At 47.4% G+C, this 23,480-nt stretch overlaps 2 protein-coding genes across 4 annotated transcripts in view; one reads left to right on the top strand and one right to left on the bottom strand.

Annotated features, from left to right (window-relative positions):
* LOC134738377 (putative GED domain-containing protein DNM1P46) overlaps positions 1–1,519 on the top strand; it is an 85,944-nt gene extending 84,425 nt beyond the window's left edge. The window contains exons 2-3 of the mRNA XM_063653160.1: positions 454–658; positions 1,373–1,519. Of these exons, the coding sequence (XP_063509230.1) occupies positions 454–658; positions 1,373–1,473 (306 nt within the window). The 3' untranslated portion in view covers positions 1,474–1,519. The remainder of the gene's footprint in view (positions 1–453; positions 659–1,372) is intronic.
* A 3,500-nt stretch (positions 1,520–5,019) lies between these two features.
* LOC134738375 (golgin subfamily A member 8B-like) lies at positions 5,020–15,795 on the bottom strand. Of its 3 annotated transcripts, XM_063653154.1 has the most exons (17): positions 15,632–15,795; positions 13,828–13,947; positions 12,879–12,938; positions 12,615–12,695; positions 11,731–11,769; positions 11,418–11,465; positions 11,249–11,333; positions 11,047–11,153; positions 9,959–10,045; positions 9,744–9,851; positions 9,451–9,538; positions 8,812–9,068; positions 8,361–8,582; positions 8,177–8,277; positions 7,994–8,094; positions 7,731–7,886; positions 5,020–7,644 (listed from the first exon to the last, which is right to left on the bottom strand). In XM_063653154.1, the coding sequence occupies exons 1-17, from the start codon at positions 15,677–15,679 to the stop codon at positions 7,442–7,444; spliced, it is 1,911 nt and encodes a 636-aa protein (XP_063509224.1). In that variant the 5' UTR covers positions 15,680–15,795; the 3' UTR covers positions 5,020–7,441. The 3 variants fall into 3 exon arrangements, with proteins under 3 accessions (XP_063509224.1, XP_063509225.1, XP_063509226.1); XM_063653155.1 differs by lacking the exon at positions 12,879–12,938 and having other exon boundaries at positions 8,361–8,555; XM_063653156.1 differs by lacking the exon at positions 12,879–12,938 and having other exon boundaries at positions 8,361–8,552.
* Positions 15,796–23,480: the final 7,685 nt, after the last annotated feature.

The raw sequence follows: 23,480 nt of genomic DNA, 5'->3' as shown, positions 1-23,480 counted from the left end.
TTTTCGTCTCTGTGTGTGTCTACTTTGCCGTGTTCCCAGGTGGCAGCGGTGGTGGCAGTGTTGGTGCATGGGCCTCCCAGGACAAGGGGAAAGTGAGTATGCCCTTTTCTTGCCCCTTGCCAGGCGTCTGCAGCCTGGCACAAGCTCTGGCCAGGTCTCCAGGCAGGGGACCTGGAGATGTTCTTTTCCAATTTCTGGATTTGTAACTTGAGGCAAATTCTGGGCACTAGAGTCAGAACTAAGATGAGACTGAATCAGGGGAGTCTGGGGTCCTGAGAGGCAGAGACCTGAAACTGTCTAGAGCGTGTGGGGAGCTGGGTGCATGTTCAGGCCAGTTGCTTCTCTCTGTGCCTCAATGTTCCAGGTACCCTTGGAGGGGCTGAGATCCTAGGGATTCCTGGAGCCTGGCTGCATGGCCTGGCCACTTTGATGCCCTTGTGTTCTCCATGACAGGACAACAAGGCCGAGGAGAATGGCTCCGACAGCTTCATGCGCTCCATGGACCCACAGCTGGAGCGGCAAATGGAAACCACCCAGAACCTGGTGGACTCCTACATGGCCATTGTCTACAAGACCATGTGGGACCTCATGGTTGGTGTCACGCCCAAGACCATCATGCACGTCATGATCAACAACGTGCATGCACCGCCTCATAGGGGCAGGCGGCTCCTGTGGCACTGGAGATGCAGGTGGCCATGTTGGCCTGGGGGAGATGCTGACCAGCCCTATGGGACCAGGTCCAGGGAGGGAGGCACGGTCCACAGCAGAGCTGTCTCATAGAAATATAACGTGGGACTGGGGACAGTGGCCCATGCCTGTAATCCCAGCACTTTGGGAGGCCAAGGCAGGAGGATAGCTTGAGCCCAGAAGTTTGAGACCAGCCTTGGCAAAATAGTGAGACCTGGTCTCTACACAAATATTTTAAAAATAGCTGGGCTTGGTGGTGGCACGTGCCTATAGTCCTAGCTACTTGACAGGCTGACATTGGAGGGTCACTTTGAGCCCAAGAGTTTGAGACTGCAGTGAGTGGTGATCTCACCCACTGTACTCCAGCCTAGCGACACAGCGAGATCCTATCTCCAAAAACTTTTTTTTAAAAACACTGAGTAGGCAGGTGTCCTGGTGGCATGATAGGTCCTGGGTCCCCTCCCAGATCTGTGACCTTGGACAGGTGACTTTTCCTCTGGACCTCAGTGTCCACATCTGAGTGAGAAAAGGGCGGTGGGGAGGCATATCTTGGAGTCTAAGCGGTGTAGAAGCAGCATGTGAAAAGCCATACTCAGGGCTCCAAGTCCAGCACAGTGTCCAGCACAGGCATCAGGGCAGCACAGGCATCAGGTCCCAACCTCCTTCCCTCTTTGCCCTCTCTCAGACCAAGGAGTTCATGTGATCAGAGTTGCTGTCCAACCTGTACCTGCATGGGAACCAGAACACTCTGATGGAGGAGTTGGCAGAGCAGGCACAGTGGCGTGATGAGATGCTGCACATGCACCACGTGCTGAAGGAGGTGCTCAGCATCATCGGTGACATCAGCACAACCACCATCAGCATGCACACGGGGACCCGTGGACAACTCCTGGCTGCAGGTGCAGAGCGTCCTTGCCAGACGCAGGTAGCAGGGCTGGCCCCCATGGCCTCAAAGCTCCCCAGCCCCCATGGCTGAGCCTGGGGCCTCTTGGAACAGGCTCCGTGCCCAAGCTGGCAGTTGTGGGTGCTCTCAGGAGCCGTCAGGGAGCTCGTGGTTTATGGTGTAAGGGCTGAGAGCTTGGAGGGGGTTGTGTGTGGGGCTGTACTCTGAGGTGGCCAGAGGCCCAGGAATGTCATCCTGGGCATGCCGTACCTGTTGTGCTGTCTGAGCCATGCTGCCAGGGTGGGGCATCCAGCTCCCAGCCTGGATGCCTTGGAGTGCTGAGAGCCAAATCCACTGCAGAGCAGGGGTGATAGGGTCCCACCTCCTCTATCTGTCAGCAAAACAGTGGTGATCTAGGAGAAAACCTCGAGAGCCCCATACACATGGTCAACCCAAAACACACCTCACAGGTCACATAGGGGCACACAGCCCCCTTCCCTCCCTCCCACGTACCATCATAGCTGCTAGCATGGCACTGAAGGCAGGGTCCCTGGGCCCCACTGAAGCACGACCACCAGCCAGCAGGCTCACGCACCTTGGCTTGTTGCTCCTAGAGGTCGGCCCTGCTCTTCAGCCAAGGGGACCACAGTGCCTGCTGGCCCAGCTGAGCTCTGCCCAGCAAGCCCACCCACCTCCCTTGCCATGGTCTCCCTCTTCTTTTCCTAGGAGGAAGGACCCAGCCTCACCTTTGGGACCTGCAAGCCCCAAGAAGCTGAGGCTCCCCTCTTAGACTTATAAGTCTATAGCCAGTGGCACCCGGCTGCCTGACCACCCTGCCTCCCCCAGGGTCCCTTCAGAGGGTCCTGAGCTTTCTGACCACCCAGAGGGGGCTCTGGTGATCACTCCAACCATCCATCCCATTTAGCTTCATCATCCTTGTTCGAGCAATGTTCCTTCTGTCAGGCCTGGTGGCTGTTGCGTTGGGCTCCCCAAGGTGAGAGGTGGCCCTGGACCAGTTGGTTGGAAGACAACTTGGAAGACAAGTTGGTTGGTGGCCAGAGAAGAGGGAAGCCCAAGGGGGCTGAGCATTGGTCTGACCTGTGGGTACACTGCCTGGGTGCAATGGAAGAGGACAGCATGTGTGGGGTGGGGAGGGCCGCCACAGTCCCCAGGCACTACCTGTGAAGCTCTGGCTCCTCCCTCCATCTTCCTCCCCTTTCCCTTCCAGCCCCTCTTTTCCAGGAACCTTGCCACACCTGCACCTGTGCCCTCCCCTCCCTGGCCCTCCCACAGCTGCTGTGGCACACCTGTGCTCTGCACTTGCCTCACCAGCTCTCTGCTCGCTTTTCTCTCTCCTGTTTTCTCTCTGCTTTCTCTCCAACTGCCAGCCGATCAGGTCAGGCAAGTCCATCCCGTCCTGAGAGCCCCAGGCCCCCCTTTGACCTCTAAACAGATCCCTCCTCTTCTCAGAGGCCTCCCTTTCCAAGCCTGCCTGGGTGGCTGTTCTGTGACTTGGCAGTGGCTCCCCCAGCCCCAAAGCCAGCCCCCTTCATCTGTGACTTAGTCTGTTGTAGTGGTGAGCTGACACATCCAGGTGTGACCGTTGTGAAAACTTGTGCCCCCCTCTGTGGTATGCCCCTGCATTGTTCTATAAATATCTGTAAATACCCATACACACACACGCACACACACACACACCCCTCTACACCTACACGTGGCCAACCGCCTCACCTCTAGTGCTGGGAATCCATCACCGTGTTGTCCTCTTGGAGTTTTGTGGCCCAACAAGAGAAAGCTGTCCCCTGACATTGCCCCTCCGAAGTGCACCATCTCCAGTGAGCCTCCCTGTCATGCCCGGCCTATGGAGAGTCAGCCCCCGCCATCCCTCCCATCCCCCCACCAAGCATGGGAGTGCTGTGAAGGCAGCTGTGTGTCCTGACAGTCTCTACCCGTCCTACTGTCCCTTGGCTGAGAATCAAACCCATTTCTGGATGATGGGGAAGTGTGTCCTCTGCTGGCTGTGTTCTCTGTGGAGCTCAGGGGAGGGGAAAGGCCAAGCCATTTTTAGGGTGCTGTTTGGAGGGGTGAAAAGGCCATAGCCTTTCCAAGGGACACTTCCTGGAAAGCCCCTGGAACTTAGCTGGCTCTTGTCCTGTGAAGCCGGCTCTGGCCACCAGGGGGCAGGGCCACGAACTCAGCCTGAAGGGAGCCTGCGGGGCAGCCCAGCACTCTGGAGGGACAGACAGAACAGGCCATCAGGTGCAGACAGGGGAGGGAGGCAAGGGGACGGAAGGGAAGACGCCTTGGATGGGTGGAAGTCAGTGCCCTTAGGTGCTGGTACCTGTCTTCCCAGCCACCGCTACATCAGGCTTCTGAGCCTGTTGGCTGTCAGGGCTGGACTGTGCCCCATAGGTGACATGGCAGTCCCCATGGAATCCCCCAGGTGCCACTAGGCAGCATACAGGTAACACACCTGGAAGGTCCCTAACAGCCTAGCTGGACATACTCAAGACACTCTAGGGCTCCTCATTTGGTGGCACAAACTCCAGGACCCAGTGAGGGAAATGGGAACACACCAGGCCGGGCAGTATGGCTAAATCTGTTTATTCCAAAATAAAAAGCAAAATAAACAGGAGTCGCCTGACCAGGGAGCCACGACCCCATCCCCGCCTCCTTCCTCTGTCCTTTGCTAGCAATAAATAAGTTTCCCAGCCACAAATAATTATTAGAACCTCCTCCCCATGTGCCAGCTCCAACCTCCACTAGGTATGATACAGGGGTGGCCCTACCCTCTGGAATATACAAAACCTTACACAGACACAATATGTACACCGGGGAAGGGGGGCCACCCCAGCAGCCGGTGCCCTCGCCTGGTCCACAGCCCCACTGTCCTGCCTCTCTGAATAAGAAGGGAGCCCCCCGAGGGAAAAGTTGCTATGGTGAGAGTAAGGGGGCCATCAGGCCTCCTCCAAACAAACCACCTCCACCAGCCTCTGGCTCTTAAATAACAATCATCACCATCCAGAAATTTAAGGACTCAGCCCTGATCAAGGTGGCAAAGGGTCTGTTTGTCTTTCCCCATTAGACAGAGGTCTTGTCTTGCTACCCTAATTGTAAAGGGGTGACTCGGAAGGGGTGGTAGGGACATGGTGGCAGTGAGACTCCAGCCCCACTTCTCCAGGCTTTGCTGACAGTGGTCTGCTTTTTCCCATGACTTTTTTTTTTTTAATTCCATAACTTCTTTTTCATAACTTTTTTTTGGTAACTTTTCAGAAAGCTTTTTTCTACTTTTTTGCCACATTTTTACTATTTTTATCTGATAACTTTTTCACCCCATAACTTTTAAATCCCATACCTTTTTTATTTTGTGTTCTTTTAATAAACACTTGCATAGTTATACTACAATTTCGTGAAAATGAAACAGATTATCTCATGCCAAGCATGCCCAGTATTTGCACAGTATCAATACCTTTAATACTATAGTTTTCAAGACACACAAAATAAAATTTTAAGGCAAAAACAGCACTTTGCAACAATTTAATAATTTATTACATTACAGTAGCATCATGCCAGCAGTCAATAATGCCACTTTAGGCAAAAGTTTTCAGTATTTCCGTTACACATTCTGTTAACAAGAACTCATACATTGGTAAAATTCCTTCTAAGAAAACTTGGCAAATAAAGCTTTGGACTGGAATTGGCATTTCTTTCTCTACTTTTCCTTCCCACCATTTCTTTCTTTTAAACTACAGTATTCATATTTTAAAATATTTTAACTTATTTCATAACATAAAGATAGCAGTTACATTTTTAAATATTTATATTATTTTAAAATGACTCTTTAAGATACAGTTTTAAACCCACGGGCTAGAAATCATACCACTGTTAATTAGCCACATTATTTGGTCTAATATTTTTTCTTTATCATTCTGAAACTGGGTTTATCTAATATATTGATAAATTCATACAATTTGGAAGAGTCAGTTGAAGTCACAAGGACCCAATATGTGCCCTCTTTCATTGAATGCCAGCAAATCTGTTATTCCATTGGCAAAATCATATTGCTGCTCTCCTGTTCATCTCATATTTATAAAAGGATCATGAGGATGCCAAGTGCTAAAAATGGAGATGGTCTAGTGAGTAGAAAATCCCCACCCCAGGGAGCACACATACATCTCTCCCTACAACCTAATAATGTGATGTGTTTTGGAACACAGACATTAGAACTTCATGAAGTTTTAACTGTTGATTCTTTCCCAAGCATCCTCAAGTTATGATTTAGGCAATGTATGACTGAAATGCGTTCATTCATCACTCATAGGCACAATCACATAAATATTGCACAAAATATGTCCCTGACTGAAAGTGAGAGGTACAAAAACATATTTCACTCTTCATAAAGAAGTTTGTGAGGAACTACAACTCTGCGATTGTATAAACACGTTTCCTGATAATACACTGACATTCACAAATGGTAGATTGCACCACAGTGTGTAAACATTTTAAGTTGCATAAACTTCTCTTTGATTTTCAAAGATAACATAACACTGTCTACTAAAATTCCTTTTTGTTTCAACTAAGTACTCTCACATTTATTAGTTTATAATAATGTTTGTTATTAAAGTGTTTTCCACTCAAGGAAAAGAAGTAAATTCCTATGTCAGAGTAACCAAGGTGGTTGAAGAATAGGTATTAGCCAGAGACGTCTAGATGGTAACATCAATCTTCAAGCCTCAAAGAAGCTCCATGAACAGAGAGGAATGCCAGGTGTCACACAGCTTTCCTTCACTCTAATTCATTCTTGACCAGAGCCTGTATGCCTGTTCCAGGGACATTTAAACTCTTAAAGGATTTCTTATGATCTTTACTAAATACATTAAGAAGAATGCCAACCAGCGCCCTTTTGTGAACTGGGACAGGAAGTCATGTGATTAAAACAGGTAACATGAACTCTGACTTTAAAATGTATTATAGATACAAATGCTCTAAGCTAGGAAAGGTTTTCCACATCCACAGCCAATGATGGGAGCCTTTCATTCCTCAGAAATAAGCCCTTGTTAGGTCATTGGAAAAGGGTACAACTGCTGCAGCTCACGATGCAATATCTTCACGAGCCCAGAGCATATACAAATCCTAAGGGAACTGCCACAGTACAGTGCTCATTCTTGGCACCAGAACAAATGAAACACACTTTATCCTGCACATACCTGCCAGAGCAGGCCACTTTCCTCTTCTGTGAGATTTAAAAAGCTCCCCCAAAAGGTTATTACTCCCATCACCAATACACAGAAAATGAAGGAAAGGCTGTTTGCAGTTCTCAGCCTTTAAACAGCTCTAAATGTCAGTACTCATAGTGGCATATTACAAAGTAATAAACAGTGCACACTTGAGGGCAAAGCACATATTGAGCTCTTGAAGAGCTCACTGTGATTAAGATGAGATCAAACATAATAGCAGAACATAAGCAAATTTTATCTGAATTCTATAATGAATATGCACACTGCAATAACATTAAAAAAGCATGGGAGCCTATTTCAAACCAGCGAGAAGAGTTTTGTGCGACGACTGGGTCTTTGTGTGTTTGAACTCCCACCATGTAAGGGCAAACTCAATATGCATGCTAATGCCCTACAATTATGAAATTAAAAAAGAAAAATGCTAAAGGATGCCAGAGTGAACATCAGTGAGAGCCACAGAGACCCACTCTCCTTTAATTTTCTACAAATAAACTTAAACTATAAATTAGAAACACAAATAATCATGAGTGGCTGTAACATTCAAATGAAGTACATGAATTGTGTAGGAGATTAACCCCGTAACTTTGTTTCATTTTTAACAATGTCTTGAGCAGCTCTTTGATGATGGTGGTATTTATCTCCTTCCTCTGGGCAGCCAAGCCCAGCAAAAGCATGGCACACAGGGGTTTCTGCCCAAGCCTGGGTGCTCTTGGTGGTCCTGCATCTCACCAAGGAGCTGCACGATTGGTTGTGCAGTAGGGTTGTCCTGGGAAGAACCCTCCCTGGCTTCTCCTTGTGCAGGCTCCACGCTGTTGGTGAGGCTCACCTCACAAAGATCTTTGGAGAGAGGGAGGCGGGGATCTGAGTGGAGTGATAGCCCCCCATGCTCCTGCCTGCTCACCCCACCTGGGGGCTCTACTCACCACCATGCATGTCGGCAGCCCCAAGCTCCTGGGGGGCTGGGGCTCCTGGACCGGGTTCAGCAGCAGGGTTCCGGGCAGCGGCCAGGAATTTGCCGTGCCCCTCGTTATAGTTGGCACAAGCCGCAACACCATCTCCTGCAGCTCCAGCAGCTTCACCTGAAGGGAGGGGTGCTCAGCTGTCAGGCCGCTGCTGGCACTCACCCTCATGCCCACCCCCACCCGCACCCCCACCCCTACCCCCACAGGGATGTTGCACACCCTACCTTCCCCTCCTCCTTGTCCTGGGCCAGCCTGATGATGTCCTCCTCCAGGTGCTGCGTCTTTGGCACTGCCCCCTGGCTCTGTTAGAAGGCGATGCACTTTCCTGCGGGAGGAAAGGGCTCAGACGCTGGGGCCCCTCCCACAGCCCTGCAGCTCCCCCTGCCGTGCCCTGGTCTCCCACTCACTGATGGCATCTCTCTCTCCAGTACTGGATGAATCGAACTTCCAGTTTCTCCACATGTTCCCTCAGGTCCGCCTTCTCCTCCAGGAGGTCCATAAGGCCGCTCTGGAGCCAAAATTATGGGGTCACATCTCAGCAGCGACCTGCCTCACCCCTGCCCTTCTTGGCCCATGCTAGGACTCACTCACCTCCAGCTTCTCCATGACTTCCCGCAGGGCCCGGAGGGTCTCCCCACTCACAGACTCGCCCCCAGCCCCCGAGGCTGGGGCTGCTGCCTCTGGCTCCTTCTGGGCTGAGGTGACCGTCTCCGTCACCTGGCCCAGCTTCTCCTGCAGCTCCTTTACTTGCTGCTCCCACTGCAGGGCGCTCTTGTCCTCGTTCTTCTGGACAGAGAGAAGCAAGTTCTGCAGCTGGAGACCCCAGAACTTGGTGTCTGCCTCCCATGGCACCGGGAAGGGTGGAGGCAGGTTAGAAAAATACTCTCCTCTCTCCCACAGCCACCAGAGCAAAGCTCTGGCTCACGGGTGCCTTTGAAGGTAATATTTCATGTGAGGGCTGCACTGCCCCATTTTGCAGGTGGGGAAACAAAGGCCTGGAGGGCTAGGGAGGAGGGCAGGCTCCCCAGGTGAGGCAACCCACCAGCTCCTTGTAGTCACTCTGTGGCTCGGCCAGCTGCTGAAGCCTCTTCTCCTGTTCCTGAAGCCTCTCCTGCTGCTCCTGAAGCCTCTCCTCCTGCTCGCGAAGCCTCTCCTTTTGCCCACGGTTCAGGAGATTGATGCGCCGATTGTTTTCCACCTGAGCCTGGAGCTCTCCTGCCACTCTCTCCAGCTCCTTCCTCAGGTCTTGCAGCTCCACCTCAGAGGGCACTGCTGGGGGATCCGGGAGCAGTGGTTCAGCTGAGAAAGGAAGCAGACCATAAGGGCCTCTGGATTCTCAAAACAAAAAAACAAAAAACAACAAAACACCCTCCTCTTGGCGCACAGCTCCTCTCAGGCCCCCCAAACTTGGCCTCACTGCTAATGATTCCTCGCACCCGGATGGTAGCCAATCTTCCAAACCACTTTCAGATAGAGAGCACTGTGGGTGGCTGACAATGGGCCCTCTTTGCTCATTAGGACACTGAGGCTCATGGAGATGACAAGACTTGTCTCCTGGCACAGACCTCTTTCCCTCTGCCTCAAAGCCCTGCCATCCACCCACCTTCCTGGGGCATTCTAAGCCACCCCCACAGCCCTCTGATGCCAGTCCTGCTGCCAGGTCATGCCAGTCACATCTTACCCGTCTGGTTTTTGAGTTTGGACAAACTCCTCTCCAGCTCTTCTACCCGATGCATATCATGCTTCTTCGCCTCCTTCAATGTGCAAACCTGCCCAAAGCACAGGGGGAAAGGGCCCTGGAGAGAGGGGCTGGTGGCTGGACAGGCTCCCATCTCCCTCTCTGCCCCCACCTCCACAAAGCCCAGACCCAGGACCACCTCTGGCTGCACTATTCCCATTTTAAAGATGCCCAGAAAGATCCAGTGACCTATCTAAGTTGTTGGGGGGGCGGGAGGCTGAAGGGTCAGATCTCACCTCCTGCGACATTTTCCTCATCCTCTGCTGCCACTGGGCCCTCTCTCCTTTTATTTGTAGTGCATATTGATCTCTCTCCAGCTGGACTTCTTTAAGTGACTCCTTCAACTGCAAGAATGGGCACAGAAGTTAGGAAAGGCTGTCACTGGTCCTCACCTGCTCCTGGCCACTTGGGGTCATCTTCCTTCCACATCCCTCCCTCTGCAAAACCTCACCTGTGTCACGTGTCGTTTCAGCAGTATCTGCTCCCTTATGGACTGCTCTAACTGCATCTTCATAAGTGCTTTACTGCGGCTCGAGAACTGGATGGTGAAGAGTGAGAAGTTTCGATCTGGGGAGCCTGGGCCATTCCACACAGTGCCCCTTAAAAGGGCTAGGGCTAAACCCAATATACAGCTTGGCCAGTAAAGACCAAGGCATTTCCAAGCCCGTGGTCTGGTTTTGAAAAAAACTCAGTGAAGTTGGAAGGGACGAGGAGAGAGGTCAGATAATATTGCTATTGTTATGACTATCACTGTTGGAACCTTTATGGAGAGCTTCAGCAGGTACCTCGCTAGCAATCCCATTGAATCCTCGCAACCACCATGGGAGACAGTTACTATGATTACCTCTCTTGGGTAGATGAAAAAACATGGAGTATTTGAGGTTAAGTGCTTGCCTAAGATCACTTAGGCAGAGCTAGGATTTGAACACCCAGGTCTATCAGATTCTCTAAGCCCATTTTTCTTGCTTGGGGTGGGGGCAGAGTCAGGAAGGGAAAAATTAATCTTTTATTCACTTTTTGAAAGGATGATACATTCACATAGTCCAAAACTCAGAAGGTATAAAAGGGAAGTATCTCCTAGCCACCCCGTTGCTCTCTTCTGAGTTGTTTATGGACACTTGCAGACATGTTTTATGTATATTATCATAGTGTGTACACACACACACACACACACACACGTTTCCTCTCTCTACAGAAAAGGTAACATACTAAAGGTACCCTTCTGTACCTTCACAGTATAAGTACCCAATACCCCACACCCCACCTAGGACTTGGCCAAGACCACGGCCAGGTAAGGGCAGGACAGCCACTTGGCCTCCAAGCTCTGCATCCAGTGCTCGCTCCCCACCGTGCCCCCCAACTCACCCACAGCAGCTGACTCAGCCTCAGGCTGCCTCTAACAACCATACACAAAAGCAGTGAGAAATGGCCATGCTGCCTTCTGGGCAGGACACTCCATCCTGCAGAAGGGACCTTTAGGCTCACTCCTCCATCTGCGAAGCCGGGCTCCCAGGGGACAGCGCAGGTGGTTGGACTCACCCCATCTGGCTTCTTCTGCGTGGCGGCGACAGCACAGAGAGCCCGCTCTAACTCTCCTGTACGCTGTGATGAACGTTGCAGGCGGCCGGCCAGATCCCTGGACTCTTCTGTAATGACAGAGTTGAGATGGTGCTCAAAGGACTCCCCCTACAGACCTGTCAAAGTGCCAGGTTGAAGGATGACAGGGTGCCCAGATTCTCACCTTCAAAGTATCTGAGAGAACGTTTCGTGCGATACAGGTCCGTATTTAGTTTCTTGTTCTCTATGTTCAATCTCTGGATTTGAACCTTTGGGAGAAAAGCCAAGCAAGTGCTGAAATGGAAAGAAACACTCTCCGGAGGACAGGAGGAAACTTCACACCCTCCACTCACCTCTAGCTCCCTTTGGGCTTTCTGTTTCTCACTGTTTGCTTCCTTTTCCTATAAGACGAGGAAGACAGAGCTCTTACCAGAGAGAGGCAGAGATGGCACAGCAAGAGACATGCCCCCAGAATGCCACCAATGCCCCAGGACAGACCCACCCATGGGACCAGGTTATCAGGGGCCCTGTGGGGATGGGGTGGAATCTGAGGAGTGAGCCTTCTTCCCCAGGCTGGGAGTAGGCAAGACGAGACTGGGGCCTCTACATCTGAGTGTCCCCCAAACCCAGCAGTCACGTCATGAGCACACAAAGAAATCACGTTACTTCTTCCAGCTGATGTTCCACTTGTTTCTTCTGTTGTTTCTGTGGGGAGAGTCAAATTAAGGTGATGGAGGGTGGCCCCCTCAACTCTATTCCCCAGACAGGAAGCGGTAGGCAGGGGCCAGGAATGGATTATAAAGGCAAAGTTCTCAGACCCAATGGGAACAGGAACTGTTCCTAAGCTCCCAAGGACAGAGGATTTGGGTCTTTGTTGGTTTTCAGCCACAGCCACAGAACTCAAAGTATGAATCAGGAATCTCTAGAGAAGACAGTAACATAAACCTCTAGAGATGGAGTTTGAGAAAAGCTCCCCCTGCTGCCAGCTTGTGATTTAGAAAAGTGCGTTCATTCAGTAAACATTTACTGAGCACATACGGGCCAGGTACGGTTCTTCACAGCAGATATAGGATGAAAAGGACAGACAGGAGCCCTTGGCCCTGAGGTTTCCATTCTAGGGGGCCTTTAAATCTCAGACTCTCAGAGCTAACAGAGACCTTTGATACTCACTACCTCCTCTGGAAACATGAGCCCAAAAAGGAGAGGTGGCTTGTCCAGAATCAAAGATCAAATTAGGGACTGAGTCATGGCAGAAATACAGGGCCCCTGACAACCAGTCAGGCCAGCACTTCCCCAAGAGGCAACAATGCCAGGGCATGTATAGTAAGGACTCGAGTAGGGACGTCTGGAGAGGAGAGAGTCGGCAAAGAGGGCAGCAAAAGAAGAGCCATGCTGCATGCCCTGGGGTCCCTCCAGGTGAGTCCTGGGTGCCCCAGCTCCCTATCTGCCCTTGGTGCCAGGGGCCCCCAGCCCCCTTCTTCAGGGCCCCAAGGGGAAACTGGAGCCTAGGATTGGCAGCGTGGAAACAGGGGACCCCACTGGACTCTTACCAAAGATTTGATGGTGTTATTCAGTCGACTGATTTTTACGGACCTCGAGTCCAGGACTGCTGCTTGTTCTTGGCGTGGGCTCTGAGGCGCATGCAGAGAGGAGGAGGTGGAGGAGGAGTTGGGGGAGAGGTAGAGAGAACAATCATTAGGGCTGGGGTGTGTGTGCGCTGTCTCAGCTGGCAGAGGGGCACCCAGTCCCCGCGGTGGGAGGAGGTTGGAGGGCTGGCCTGCGGGGTCACTGCACCTCCACCCAGAGCCTCCTACCTCCAGATCCTTCAGGGTAGCAGATGATGTAGGGCCCTCCCCGTGGATACCTGTTGCTGACTACAAGACATGAGAGTGCACACGGAGATGTTCTGTCCCAATCATTGTCTGAGCCCTCCGACTTTCTTTCTTCCCCATCAACTGGCAACATTTTCTTTTCTGCCTGTCTTGGACCCTTTGTCCCATAACTCCTTTATGCTAACTTCTCTCATGGTTCTTATCTCCCCACCATCCCATCCTGGGGCCCTTTCAGTGACTCCTGATGGCAAGTGACTGTTCTCATTGTCCTGGCTTCCCCTTGAGACTGGGGATGAGGAAACTCAAACAGCAAAGACCATATCCTGGGTGTCCTGGGTGTTGACAGCAGGCCATGTACTAGGGATTAACATAAAATCAACAATTATAAATCTCATTTAAACTGCACAAATACAAGTCCAACAATACCACCTCTATTATACAGATGTGAAAAGAGAGGCCCAAAGAGCTCAAGCAACTTGCCATAAATCATATCCCTAGCAGACGGAGAGGCAGGATTCAAACCCAGAATTCTTTTCTTTTTTGAAACGGAGTCTCTGTCTTCCAGGCTGGAGTGCAGTGGCGTGATCTCGGCTCACTGCAAGCTCTGCCTCCTAGGTTCACGCCATTCTCCTCCCTCAGACTCCGCAGAAGCTGGGACTACAGGCGCCCGCCACCACGCCTGGCTTATTTTTTGGTATTTTTTAGTAGAGACGGGCTTTCACCGTGTTAGTCTGGATGGTCTCGATCTCCTGACCTTGGGATCCACCTGCCTTGGTCTCCCAAAGTGTTGGGATTACAGGCGTGAGCCACCGTGCCCGGCCAAATCCAGAATCCTTAAGCACTACCCAACAGTCCATCCACAGTCTTAACAACTGCCCTCTACTGCCCCTTGGGCCCCCTGTCCCCAGGAGCCTGTCCAGGCGAGACTCACAGCCTCAGATGAGTGGCAACCACCAGAAGTGGCTGTCTCAGGGCTACTGCCATTTGCTTTCCTGTTCCTCTTCGCTGCTGCTGGAACACCAGGGCTGTTTCTCTGCCAATATTCTTTTAACTGTGGGAAAGAAGAGCAGTAATACTCATGAGAAACATCAGCCCCTACAGCCACATCCTCCTTTATAGTTTTTATAAAAGACTCTTATATACCATCTGATTTAATGACACCAACAACTCTATAAGGTGTCACAATCATTTAGGGACTGAGAGGGATTGATATCATGGCTAGAAAAAAGAAAAAAGAAAAAGAAAAAGGTGATACTGGAACTTGGAAGCTCAGTCTTCTGACTCTAAGCTCTGGGGTTTTGCCAAGAATCAGCAGCTGCCAGGGACTAAACCCAGAGGCAGAGGGAGAAAAGTATACATTAAGTAGGCAGGAGCTGTATGTCATGTGGTTTAGAGTTGTACATCCTCACACGTCTGTTAGTGGGAAGAAGTGCCCCAGTACCTCCCAAACTTTTATATCAATGTGTCCTCATGGCAGAAGGCAGCCTTTTAGTGAAATCTGGGAATTTATCAGAAAGAGGACAAACCAAGCCTCATTTCAGAGAGAGGTCTGGTATACTCTTAGAAACCTATGGGACTGCCATCCCTAAGTACATTCATGTTTTTTCTCTTGATCTCAAGAGAATCAGAGGAAACTGATGCTTCAGAAAGATGTCCCACATTTATCCTGTGGTACTCAAAGTACCCAAGGTTGAGATAATATGAGGAAGATTCAAGCTGTCAAGTTCAGTTTCCCAAGATCTATTCCACAGAAGATGAGCAAATCTCACTTCAGAGACCACTGACTGAAGGGCAGTCTGGTCCCAGAACCATGGAGAATTAGAATATGAGGTGGAGAACTCAGAAAAAAATGTTAAAATCTCTCTGGAAAGTAGAAGCCTGGGAGAAAACCAAACCAAAGCCATTCTCCCATCGCCACCCAGAGATACTGTCAACGTTTTGAGCTCACGGGGGAAGGTAGGCTTTTCCCACTGTCAATGTCTTTTAAGGGAGTCAGGCAGCCTGAAACCTCTTGCCCCTGGGTCCCATAGTCTCCATTCCCCTTCCAGCTGGAAATTTCTGCTGTGACCAGAAGAACCAGAAACGGTGTGACAACGTTTAGGGGACTGGGTCATAAGACCAAGGCCAGTCTTGCAGTAATGACAGTTAGTAGGCAGACTGTGACATCACTACATTCCACTCCTCCTAGTGCGGGGGAGGGACCACATCAGCGCGATGTCTGAGTCGCCGCTCCACGATGCGGGAGGGAAACACAGGGTTGTGACCCAGGTCCTTGGAGATGCCAGCACAAAGAGCCCAGGGAGGTCGACCTTGAGGCAGCAGGAGGGGAGGGCAGAGTCTGCAGCAGGGAGCCCCAGGAGTCACCAGCCCAAAGTCACCCAGGGACAAGCGGTGAGGGCGGGGCCTGGGGGGCCCAGGTCCTTGGAGACGTGAGCCCAAAGAGCCCAGGGAGGTCCAACTTGGGGTGGCAAGAGGTGAGGGCCCAGTAATGGAGTGGGGAGCCCCAGGAGTCACCCGTCCAAAGTCACCCTGGGGTGATTGGCGAGGGCAGGGACTGAGCTGTTTGCTGAAGGGGCAGGGCTGACTGACAAGACTTTTGTAGGGGAGCCCAGAAGGGCTGGGGTTGGGGGGCAAAGTCCAGTGTGCCTCAGGAGTAGTATGGACTCTGGCAGCGGTCTTGTCGTCAGAGGGGATCTGTGGCTGAGTTGGGGAGTCATGACCTGGTACGTCTTTACCTTTTTCTTGGCTGCAGCTAATTTGCTCTGTCGAGTTTCTTCTGCCATTGTGGGGTGGGGAGGGAGACGGGGTTGGGGCCACGTCAGCGAAATCCCAGCGAGCACCGATCAACACCTCCAGTCACCTAGCAGGCAGCTGCGTAACTGAGCCAGAGGAGGCGTAACCAGGGCCACAGTAGAATGCGGAATAGGGGTGTGGCCTTAATGCTCCAAGCCCATTGGTCAATGAGAAAGACGAAGTGGAAAGGGGGCGTGGCCAGGCAGCAGTGTGTCCAGAGGGACCTGTGGCTCATTAGGAAAGCTGCCCATGCAACCACTGTCCCCACCCACTCTGAGAGAGGGGAGGGCCTGGCTTTTGCTTTAAAACCTTTAAGACTTTAAAAAACATATGTGTGTACACTTTATATATATGTGTGTGTCTCTCTGTGTGTATCTATGTGTTCCTCCAGAGCTGTCTTCATCAACCAGCTTCTATGCAAGGTCTATGATTTTGGCCTATACCTTTCATCTTCAAATACTGTACAAAAATTACCAGTATTACCTGAACTGAGATACAGATCCTACAAAAGTGGGAAATCCATAGCATGCTTGATGATTAATGAAGCAGACTATATTATCCAACATTCCAATAAGATAAAATAATCAAAATGATTCCTTTTTTGGAAAAATGTTTCTCTTATTCTCCTACATTATTATTAAGCTTTTTTTTTGAAAACAGGAAAGATGGTTAATATCTGTAAAAACACAAAGCTTTTGGGCTGGGTGCGGTGGCTCACACCTGTAATCCCAGCACTTTGGGAGCCCGAGGTGGGTGGATCACCTGAGGTCAGGCAGTAGAAGTGTGAGCCATCACACCCGGCCAGCTTCATTTTAGAACTCTTTCCCCAGCACTCCATATGTTATGAATAATTCCTTTCTTCTTGTTTGGATAGCATTTTAGTCATATCTCTATTACCCCACTTGTCACATGATAATCAGTGGCTCACCCATCCATCTCCCTTGATTGCTCATGGGCTCCTTGAGAAGAGTCTGATTTTCAGCACCTTGAACAGTGTGCGACACATACATGCTTCATATGCAGAGAAGGAAATGATTTCACTACAGCGTAATTATTCCCAGAATTCAATGTCTGTATTTCTAAATTGTTCCAGATACTCTGCCAACAACCTGAGAATGTTATGTTTTTTCCCCAAAACTTCCATCCATTACTGTGTGTCTATGGTCATAGTTAACTTGATTGTGACGTCACCTTTGGCCAAACCCATTAATAGATTTTTTTTAGGTGATTTTTAATTTTAATTTTTGATTTTGATCATTTCTTTTCTGTTTTTTAAAGCTAGCAGTGTTTGATAAACTTCAACATCTCTATATCCCTGTGTCTTTGACCCTGCTGGTCTCTGCTTGGAATAGTGTCTCAAGGTTTTAGTCACTTGGAAAAAATTTCTACTCACCCTTAAAGAATCAGCATAAATAGGCTGGGCATGGTGGCTCATGCCTATAATCCCAGCACTTTGGGAGGTGAAAGTGGGCAGATCACCTGAGGTCAGTAGTTCCAAGACTAGCCTGCTCAACATGGTGAAACCCCGTCTCTACTAAAAATACAAAAAATAGCTGGGCATGGTGGCAGAGGCCTGTCATCTCAGCTACTCGGGAGGCTGAGGTAGGATAATTGCTTGAACCTGGGAGGCAGAGGTTGCAGTGAGCTGAGATCGTGCCATTGCACTCCATCTTGGGTGACAGACTGAGACATCATCTCAAAAATAAAAGCTTAAATAATACCTTCTCTGAGAAGCCTTTATATTTTCCTATTCTTTCAGGAAGTGTTGAAAATTCCTCAACTTTTGAAACATTTATGCCTCTATTACTATGTATCAGGCAGTCAACTGAGTGCCTAGGATAGAAAGATGAAACCGTAGATCCTGCCCTTATGGAGCTCATGGTCTAGTATGGAAAACAGCCATATGAACAAATAACCACACTATAGGTCTTCAGAGCTCAAGTCCTATGCTAAATACTGTGAAATTAATGTTCTGTGAGGTTTTGAAAGTACTAGGGCCAGAGACAATATGGCTGCTTGGATGACTTTCCATCCAAGTTAACATTCGGCCCTCATCACAAAGGGAATACATGTGTGCCTCTTCCTTGCAACCCACCAGTGCCTAACACATCATATCACCACTTTTGAAATTAGGAAACAGGCTCAGAAGTCCAAGAGCTTGACCAAAGTAACTCAGCTGGTAGGTAGCAGAGCCAGGTCAGTATGATTCTTCTTCAATATCCTGCCAGCTACATGGGCAAGTGGCCTCAAAATCAACAAAAGTAAAGGTGGACATGCATCAGTGGAGAGAGGCTCAAAAGGAGGATTTTATACACAAGAATAGAACAGAAATATTCTGGAAGTATATCTGTGCATGTGAAGCAGGAGGGGGCACACCAGGTTTCACCCTGGCCAAGTGAATCTATAATTCCAACCTAGGCCTCGCCCCCTGAGCTCCAGACTTAGCTATCGGTCTTTCTTACTCTAATATAAAATCCACAGGGCAGGACCTTAATCTCTAGCTTGTTCACACAGATTAAAGCAGAGTCTCACTTATAGTAAGTACTTAATAAATACATGAATGAATAAGTAAATGATCAAAGAAGCTAAAGAAACATTCCACACTCTTGGGGGAAGGGATTATCATGAAACAGACCCTAGCAGTCACTTACAAATACAGTTGACCCTCATTATTTGTGTATCCCATATTTGCAAATTACCTTACTTGCTAAAATGTCTTTGTACTCCCCAAATTAATACTTGTGGCACTTTCAAGGTGGCTCCTGGATAGACACACAGTAGTGAAAACTCTGTCACTCTTTGCACATGTCCCAAGCTAAGGTCAAATAAAGTGACCTTGGTCTGCTTGTTTCAACTCTCATACAAAGATGACCTGAGCACAGCGACAGTAGAGGACACTGCAGGATAGTGCAAGAAGCTGTGGCTCTGGGGCCAGTTGAACGGGGTCTGAATCATAACACTGGCACCTGTTAGTGGAGCAGCCTCATACAAATCGCTTGCAATTCTGTACTTCCTTTATTCTTTTAGAAATAAAGAAAATTCAATCTACCAGTATGAGTTGTTTTTAGGAATTAAGATGATAACCTACATGACATATGTATTTATGTACATATTTACCCTGGAAACGAGGGTTTGCTATTTGGTTAACTCAGTGTTCCAGGCAACTTTATAGAATATTACTACTGCAAATAATAAGAATTGGCTGTAATTATTTATAAAGAAATAACAGAGATGTAGACAAAACAATTATTTGGATGAGCTAGAGGCAGGCTTCAAGAAGCTTCTGAAGAAACAGAACTTCCGCAGGCACTTAAGGTGTAGAAAAGGTTTACAAGGAGATAGAACGGCACCTACAGAGGGAGGTCCAGGTAGGGTCAGGAAATGGCATTTCAGGAAGTCTAGAGCAGTAGAAGATGAGGCCAGAACATGGTGCCACAGTGCTTCTCTGCACCCTGTATACACCCTGTACTGCAGAACCTCACTCTCCGCATTTAATTCTTGGTTTCCAGTTCTCTCTTGCATTAAACTGTGAGCCCCTCAAGGTCGAGGTCTCTAAGAAGAAACCATAGCTACAGTCCTCTAAATTTGAAAACAAGTTATTAAACACAGATACACCCAAGAAGACCGTACAAAAATAATGTTGGATTTCAATTGCAGTCATAGAAATTCACAACTGGTATACATTTGCAATCTGCCCAGGATTTTTCTCTGATGACTGCTGTAACTCTGTCATGAACCCTTTTCATTGTTTTAGACACCGAGACATTTGTTAGAATGTTTGGGAAAGACATTCTAAAAGAGCAAGAAAGATCTTGATCTTTTTTGTGTAACTGATTGATTGGTTGACTGACTGAGATGGGATCTCATTATGTAGCCCAGGCTGGTCTAAAACTCCTAGATTCAAGCGATCCTCCTGTCTCAGCCTCCCAAGTGGCTGAGACTACAGGCACATGCCACCATGCTGGGCTCTAGCGTGATGTATTTATAAGGCTTAAACATATGGTTCATTATACAAGGCTGCCACCTCAGAGTAAAGATTTTTTTAAATTCACCCTAATAGACTTATTTCTCTATATGCAAGATACAATTTTACCGTAGTAAAACACAAGGAAACATACTGATATACATATATGTTACAAAGAGGATAAAAAAAGCAATATAATTTTCTCCACAAAAGCTTGCAAAATCCTGGCCAAAACACAGTAAACAGGATGTTAAACTCACAGCTTACATTTCTCCAATGAGACCTATGAAAAACAATGCCAGTTTTTGTACAGTCACAAAGCTAAGCACTGTGAGAATTTACAAGATTTGGTTAACTTGTATATTCTCCCCACCCCGACAGACAAGTCCCAAAGGAGCCTAGCCGTTTTACCCCAACATTTCAATCTCCTCCAACCTCCAAAATAAAACCCTCACAGTCCAATATCTGAATTTATATTTTCAAACGTCCAAAATCTTAATCAAAACAAAGAGCAGTGCATTAGCTTTGCCGCCATAGAATTCTTGGTATAATTTTACTTAGGCACATCACAGATGGTACTATTACCTAAAAACATATGGGTAGAACCAACATTACTAGAAACCAAATCGAATATATTATGCAGGTGAAAGGGAATAGGGAGTGTTGTTTTTAAACAGATTCAACGCTGTGATTCTCCACTCACAGGTTAGGTGCGATCAAATCACATAGTGCTGTCCAGCTAAGTATGTCCTATATTGTATGACAAAGTAGGGTAACCAATTATTTATTGAGGATGCGTTGGGTACACAGAGGCATGCCAGAAGCTGTAAAAGACTTCATTCTTTCCCTCAAGAAACTTCCAAGTTTGTAGACAGCCTGATAGAAGGTAGTCGAAAGCAAATACTTCAAGCAGTATCCATCACAATTGCCTTAGATATTTACTCTACCCTTCTACAAGCCTGAATATTTAGAGACCCCCTTTCCTATCTCCCATGGACTCTATGGCTCAACATTCTTTACAGCCACAGGCTTTCCTGGACTTCACGTTATTATTGAATCAGCATGTCTCACTATCTGCCTCCTTCACCAATTAAAATTCCACTTTCCATCCAACCACCACTTTGGCTTTGAAGCCACTGCCTGATACTGACACTTTGTCGATGTAGAATGACGATTCTTATACGTCTCTGTCTACTGATTAGGATCCTACTTTTAGTAGAAACAGTGCCATTGACTTCCAATCAACTAGTTTCAATAATATCCGAAATACTGGATAATATTTGACAATACTCCCAAAACAAATAATGAGTGATGTTCTCTCAAACACACATATAATCAAATGTGAAATTGAGAAGATGGGGGCACCTTAGACTCAGAGATTGTATTCAGGCCTTTGTAGATGATGCATTTATTTGACATAATTATGCATTTAAAACATAAGTTAAATTGTCATCAGCCTGAAATTTATAGAGGCTTTTGTTGGTGAGAAACCTATTTTATATATAATCGTTTACCCATAGAAAAGTTTTTGATTAATGTTATCTGTTAAAGACTTCAGTTCACAATATTTCCCCGTTAATAGTATATATGTTTTTGGAGCTGATCTGGAGAATTCGAGAACCACGTTCTAATTGCTATCTGATGCTATTCTGGGAGGACAATTCATTGGCTTTGGGTTGCTGGGGGTTGGAACTTGAAGGCACGTCTGAGTCTAGAGATCTTGCCACTGACTTTTGGAAAGTCTGTTGATTCTACCTTTGGAAGTGCCTTTACATGCCTTATGGAAGGCCGGGCATGGTGGCTCACACCTGTAATCCCAGCATCTTGGGGTTATTGATGAATAAATCAATTTGGGAAATGCTTGGTAAATTCAACGGGACCTCTCAGAACAATGAATTTATATGGCCACGATGTTTTTTGTTTTTTTTTCCAAAGAGCATTCGGAAGACTTTCTAGTACACCAGTTTGGGAACTGTTGGTGGAGGAATCAGGGTAATTAGGATTTGGACTATTCCAGGTACAGGTTGTCACCATATTCAAGGAATTGTTCTTAGTCTTTGTATATATCCGAATTAACTATAGCAAATTAACAAGCAGAAATATAAGAATTGGGCCTTGGAGGGAGGGAGAGGGCGAGAGAGGGGTAGATAGAAGTTTCCTATTTTAACTATGGTTCAATTCTAAGCATTCTACAATTTCATTGGATTTTTTAAACTAGGAATTACAAGGGTGTTTAACTTCCAAATTCATGTAGCTTTTGGTTAATCTCTTCATTATTAACTTCTAACCTTAATTGCTTCATATTTAAATTATAAGTTTTATGGTGTGGATGGTATGAATTATTTTTCAATCTTCTGACTTGCTTAATGGATTAATATATAATTAATGTTTCTCCCACAGTCCACATATGCTTGAGAAGAATATAGAATATCTGATTATTGGGTACAGAGGTCTATGTTTGTCCATTATATCACGTCCATTCAGGGGTTATTCAAATCTATATATGGGCATTCTGTGTAACTTACTTATGGTAAGCAGGGTATGTTGAAATCTCCAAATAAAATGGCAGACCTGTCAGTTTCTCCCTGTGGTTATATCAGTTTTTCCTCCGTATTTTGAGTCTATTTTGATAGGTAAATAAAATATGAAAATTGCTACATCCTAATTAACAGTCATTTAGCATCAAGTTGTTACTAACGCTTTGTGTTCCAAAATCCTATCTTGTTTGAAACTGAAGCTCCATCACTTGTTTTTGGTTAATGTATACTGGCATATCTTTATCACTCTCTCTCCTTTATACAAACTTTCAATCTTTTCACATCCTCATATTTTCAATAAGATGGATTAAAACAGCTGGATATTGTTTTATTAGTTCCATCTGTCTAACTGGTAACATTAGTCCATTTACATTTGTTGTGACTGATTAATGTGGACTTCCTTCTGTCACCTTTAGAACTTCCATTTCTCTCACTTTCCAATATCTCCTCCCGGGATTCCACTAAGACATATTTTAGACCTCATTCTGATCTCCCTCTCCCCACCAACCCCACCAACTTCTGCCCTATCATTTATCCTCATGTCTGTCTGTGTAACATACGGACTTACTTTTTGGAGATAATGGTCTAACCAATTAATCCTTTCTTCTGGTGTCTAATCCACCCACTCAGTTTCTTATTTCAACAATTCCATTGTATATTTCCTTATTCCATTTTATTCTGAGACAGAGTCTCACTCTGTCACCCAGGCTGGACTGCAGTGGCACGCACCTGCAGCCTTGGCCTCCTGGGCTCAAGTGATCCTCCCACCTCAGCCTCCTGAGTAGCTGGGACTATAGGCAGGTAGGTGCCCCACACACAGCTAACTTTTTTCTTTTTATTTATTTATTTTTGTTTTGGTGGTGGTGGGGTATTTTTTGGAGAAATGAGTTCTCACCATGCTGCCCAGGCTTGTCTGCTACTCTTGGGCTCATGCCATCCTCCCACCTCAGCCTTGCAAAAAGTGCTGGGATTACAGGTGTGAGCCACCATACCCAGCTATATATTTTATTTCTGTAAGTTCTATTTCATCCATTTTCCTTTCAGGTCTTCCTCATCATTCCTGGTGGTCTTACTGCTCGCTCAATTTTATGAGTCCATCTTTTTTTATATAATAGATTTATTTCACATGTAACTATTTTTTCACAATTCTAATATTTGAAGTCTGTATTCTGTATCTGATAATTCCAAAACCTACAGTCTTTGGGAAACATATTATTCATTGTTTCTGATAATTCTCAAATATATTGGGTTAACCACTTGAATGCTATGATTTCACTGAATTCATAGTTG

The sequence above is a fragment of the Pongo pygmaeus genome, chromosome 16 (assembly GCF_028885625.2).
Source record: "Pongo pygmaeus isolate AG05252 chromosome 16, NHGRI_mPonPyg2-v2.0_pri, whole genome shotgun sequence".
In the NCBI taxonomy this organism is placed as follows: Eukaryota; Metazoa; Chordata; class Mammalia; order Primates; family Hominidae; genus Pongo; species Pongo pygmaeus.
Note: the sequence above shows the minus strand (reverse complement) of the source record. Positions and strands in the feature narration are given on the sequence as shown.

What these genes read in the sequence shown, in the direction of transcription:
- LOC134738375 (XM_063653154.1), bottom strand. Translation starts at nt 15,679, where the DNA reads ATGGCAGAAGAAACTCGACAGAGCAAATTAGCTGCAGCCAAGAAAAAG. An exon ending in ATAACACCATCAAATCTTTG is followed by an intron (nt 11,770 to 12,614) that starts GTAAGAGTCCAG and finishes CTCTCCCCACAG; the next exon opens with AAACAACAGAAGAAACAAGT. An exon ending in AGAGTGACTACAAGGAGCTG is followed by an intron (nt 8,583 to 8,811) that starts GTGGGTTGCCTC and finishes TGGGGTCTCCAG; the next exon opens with CTGCAGAACTTGCTTCTCTC.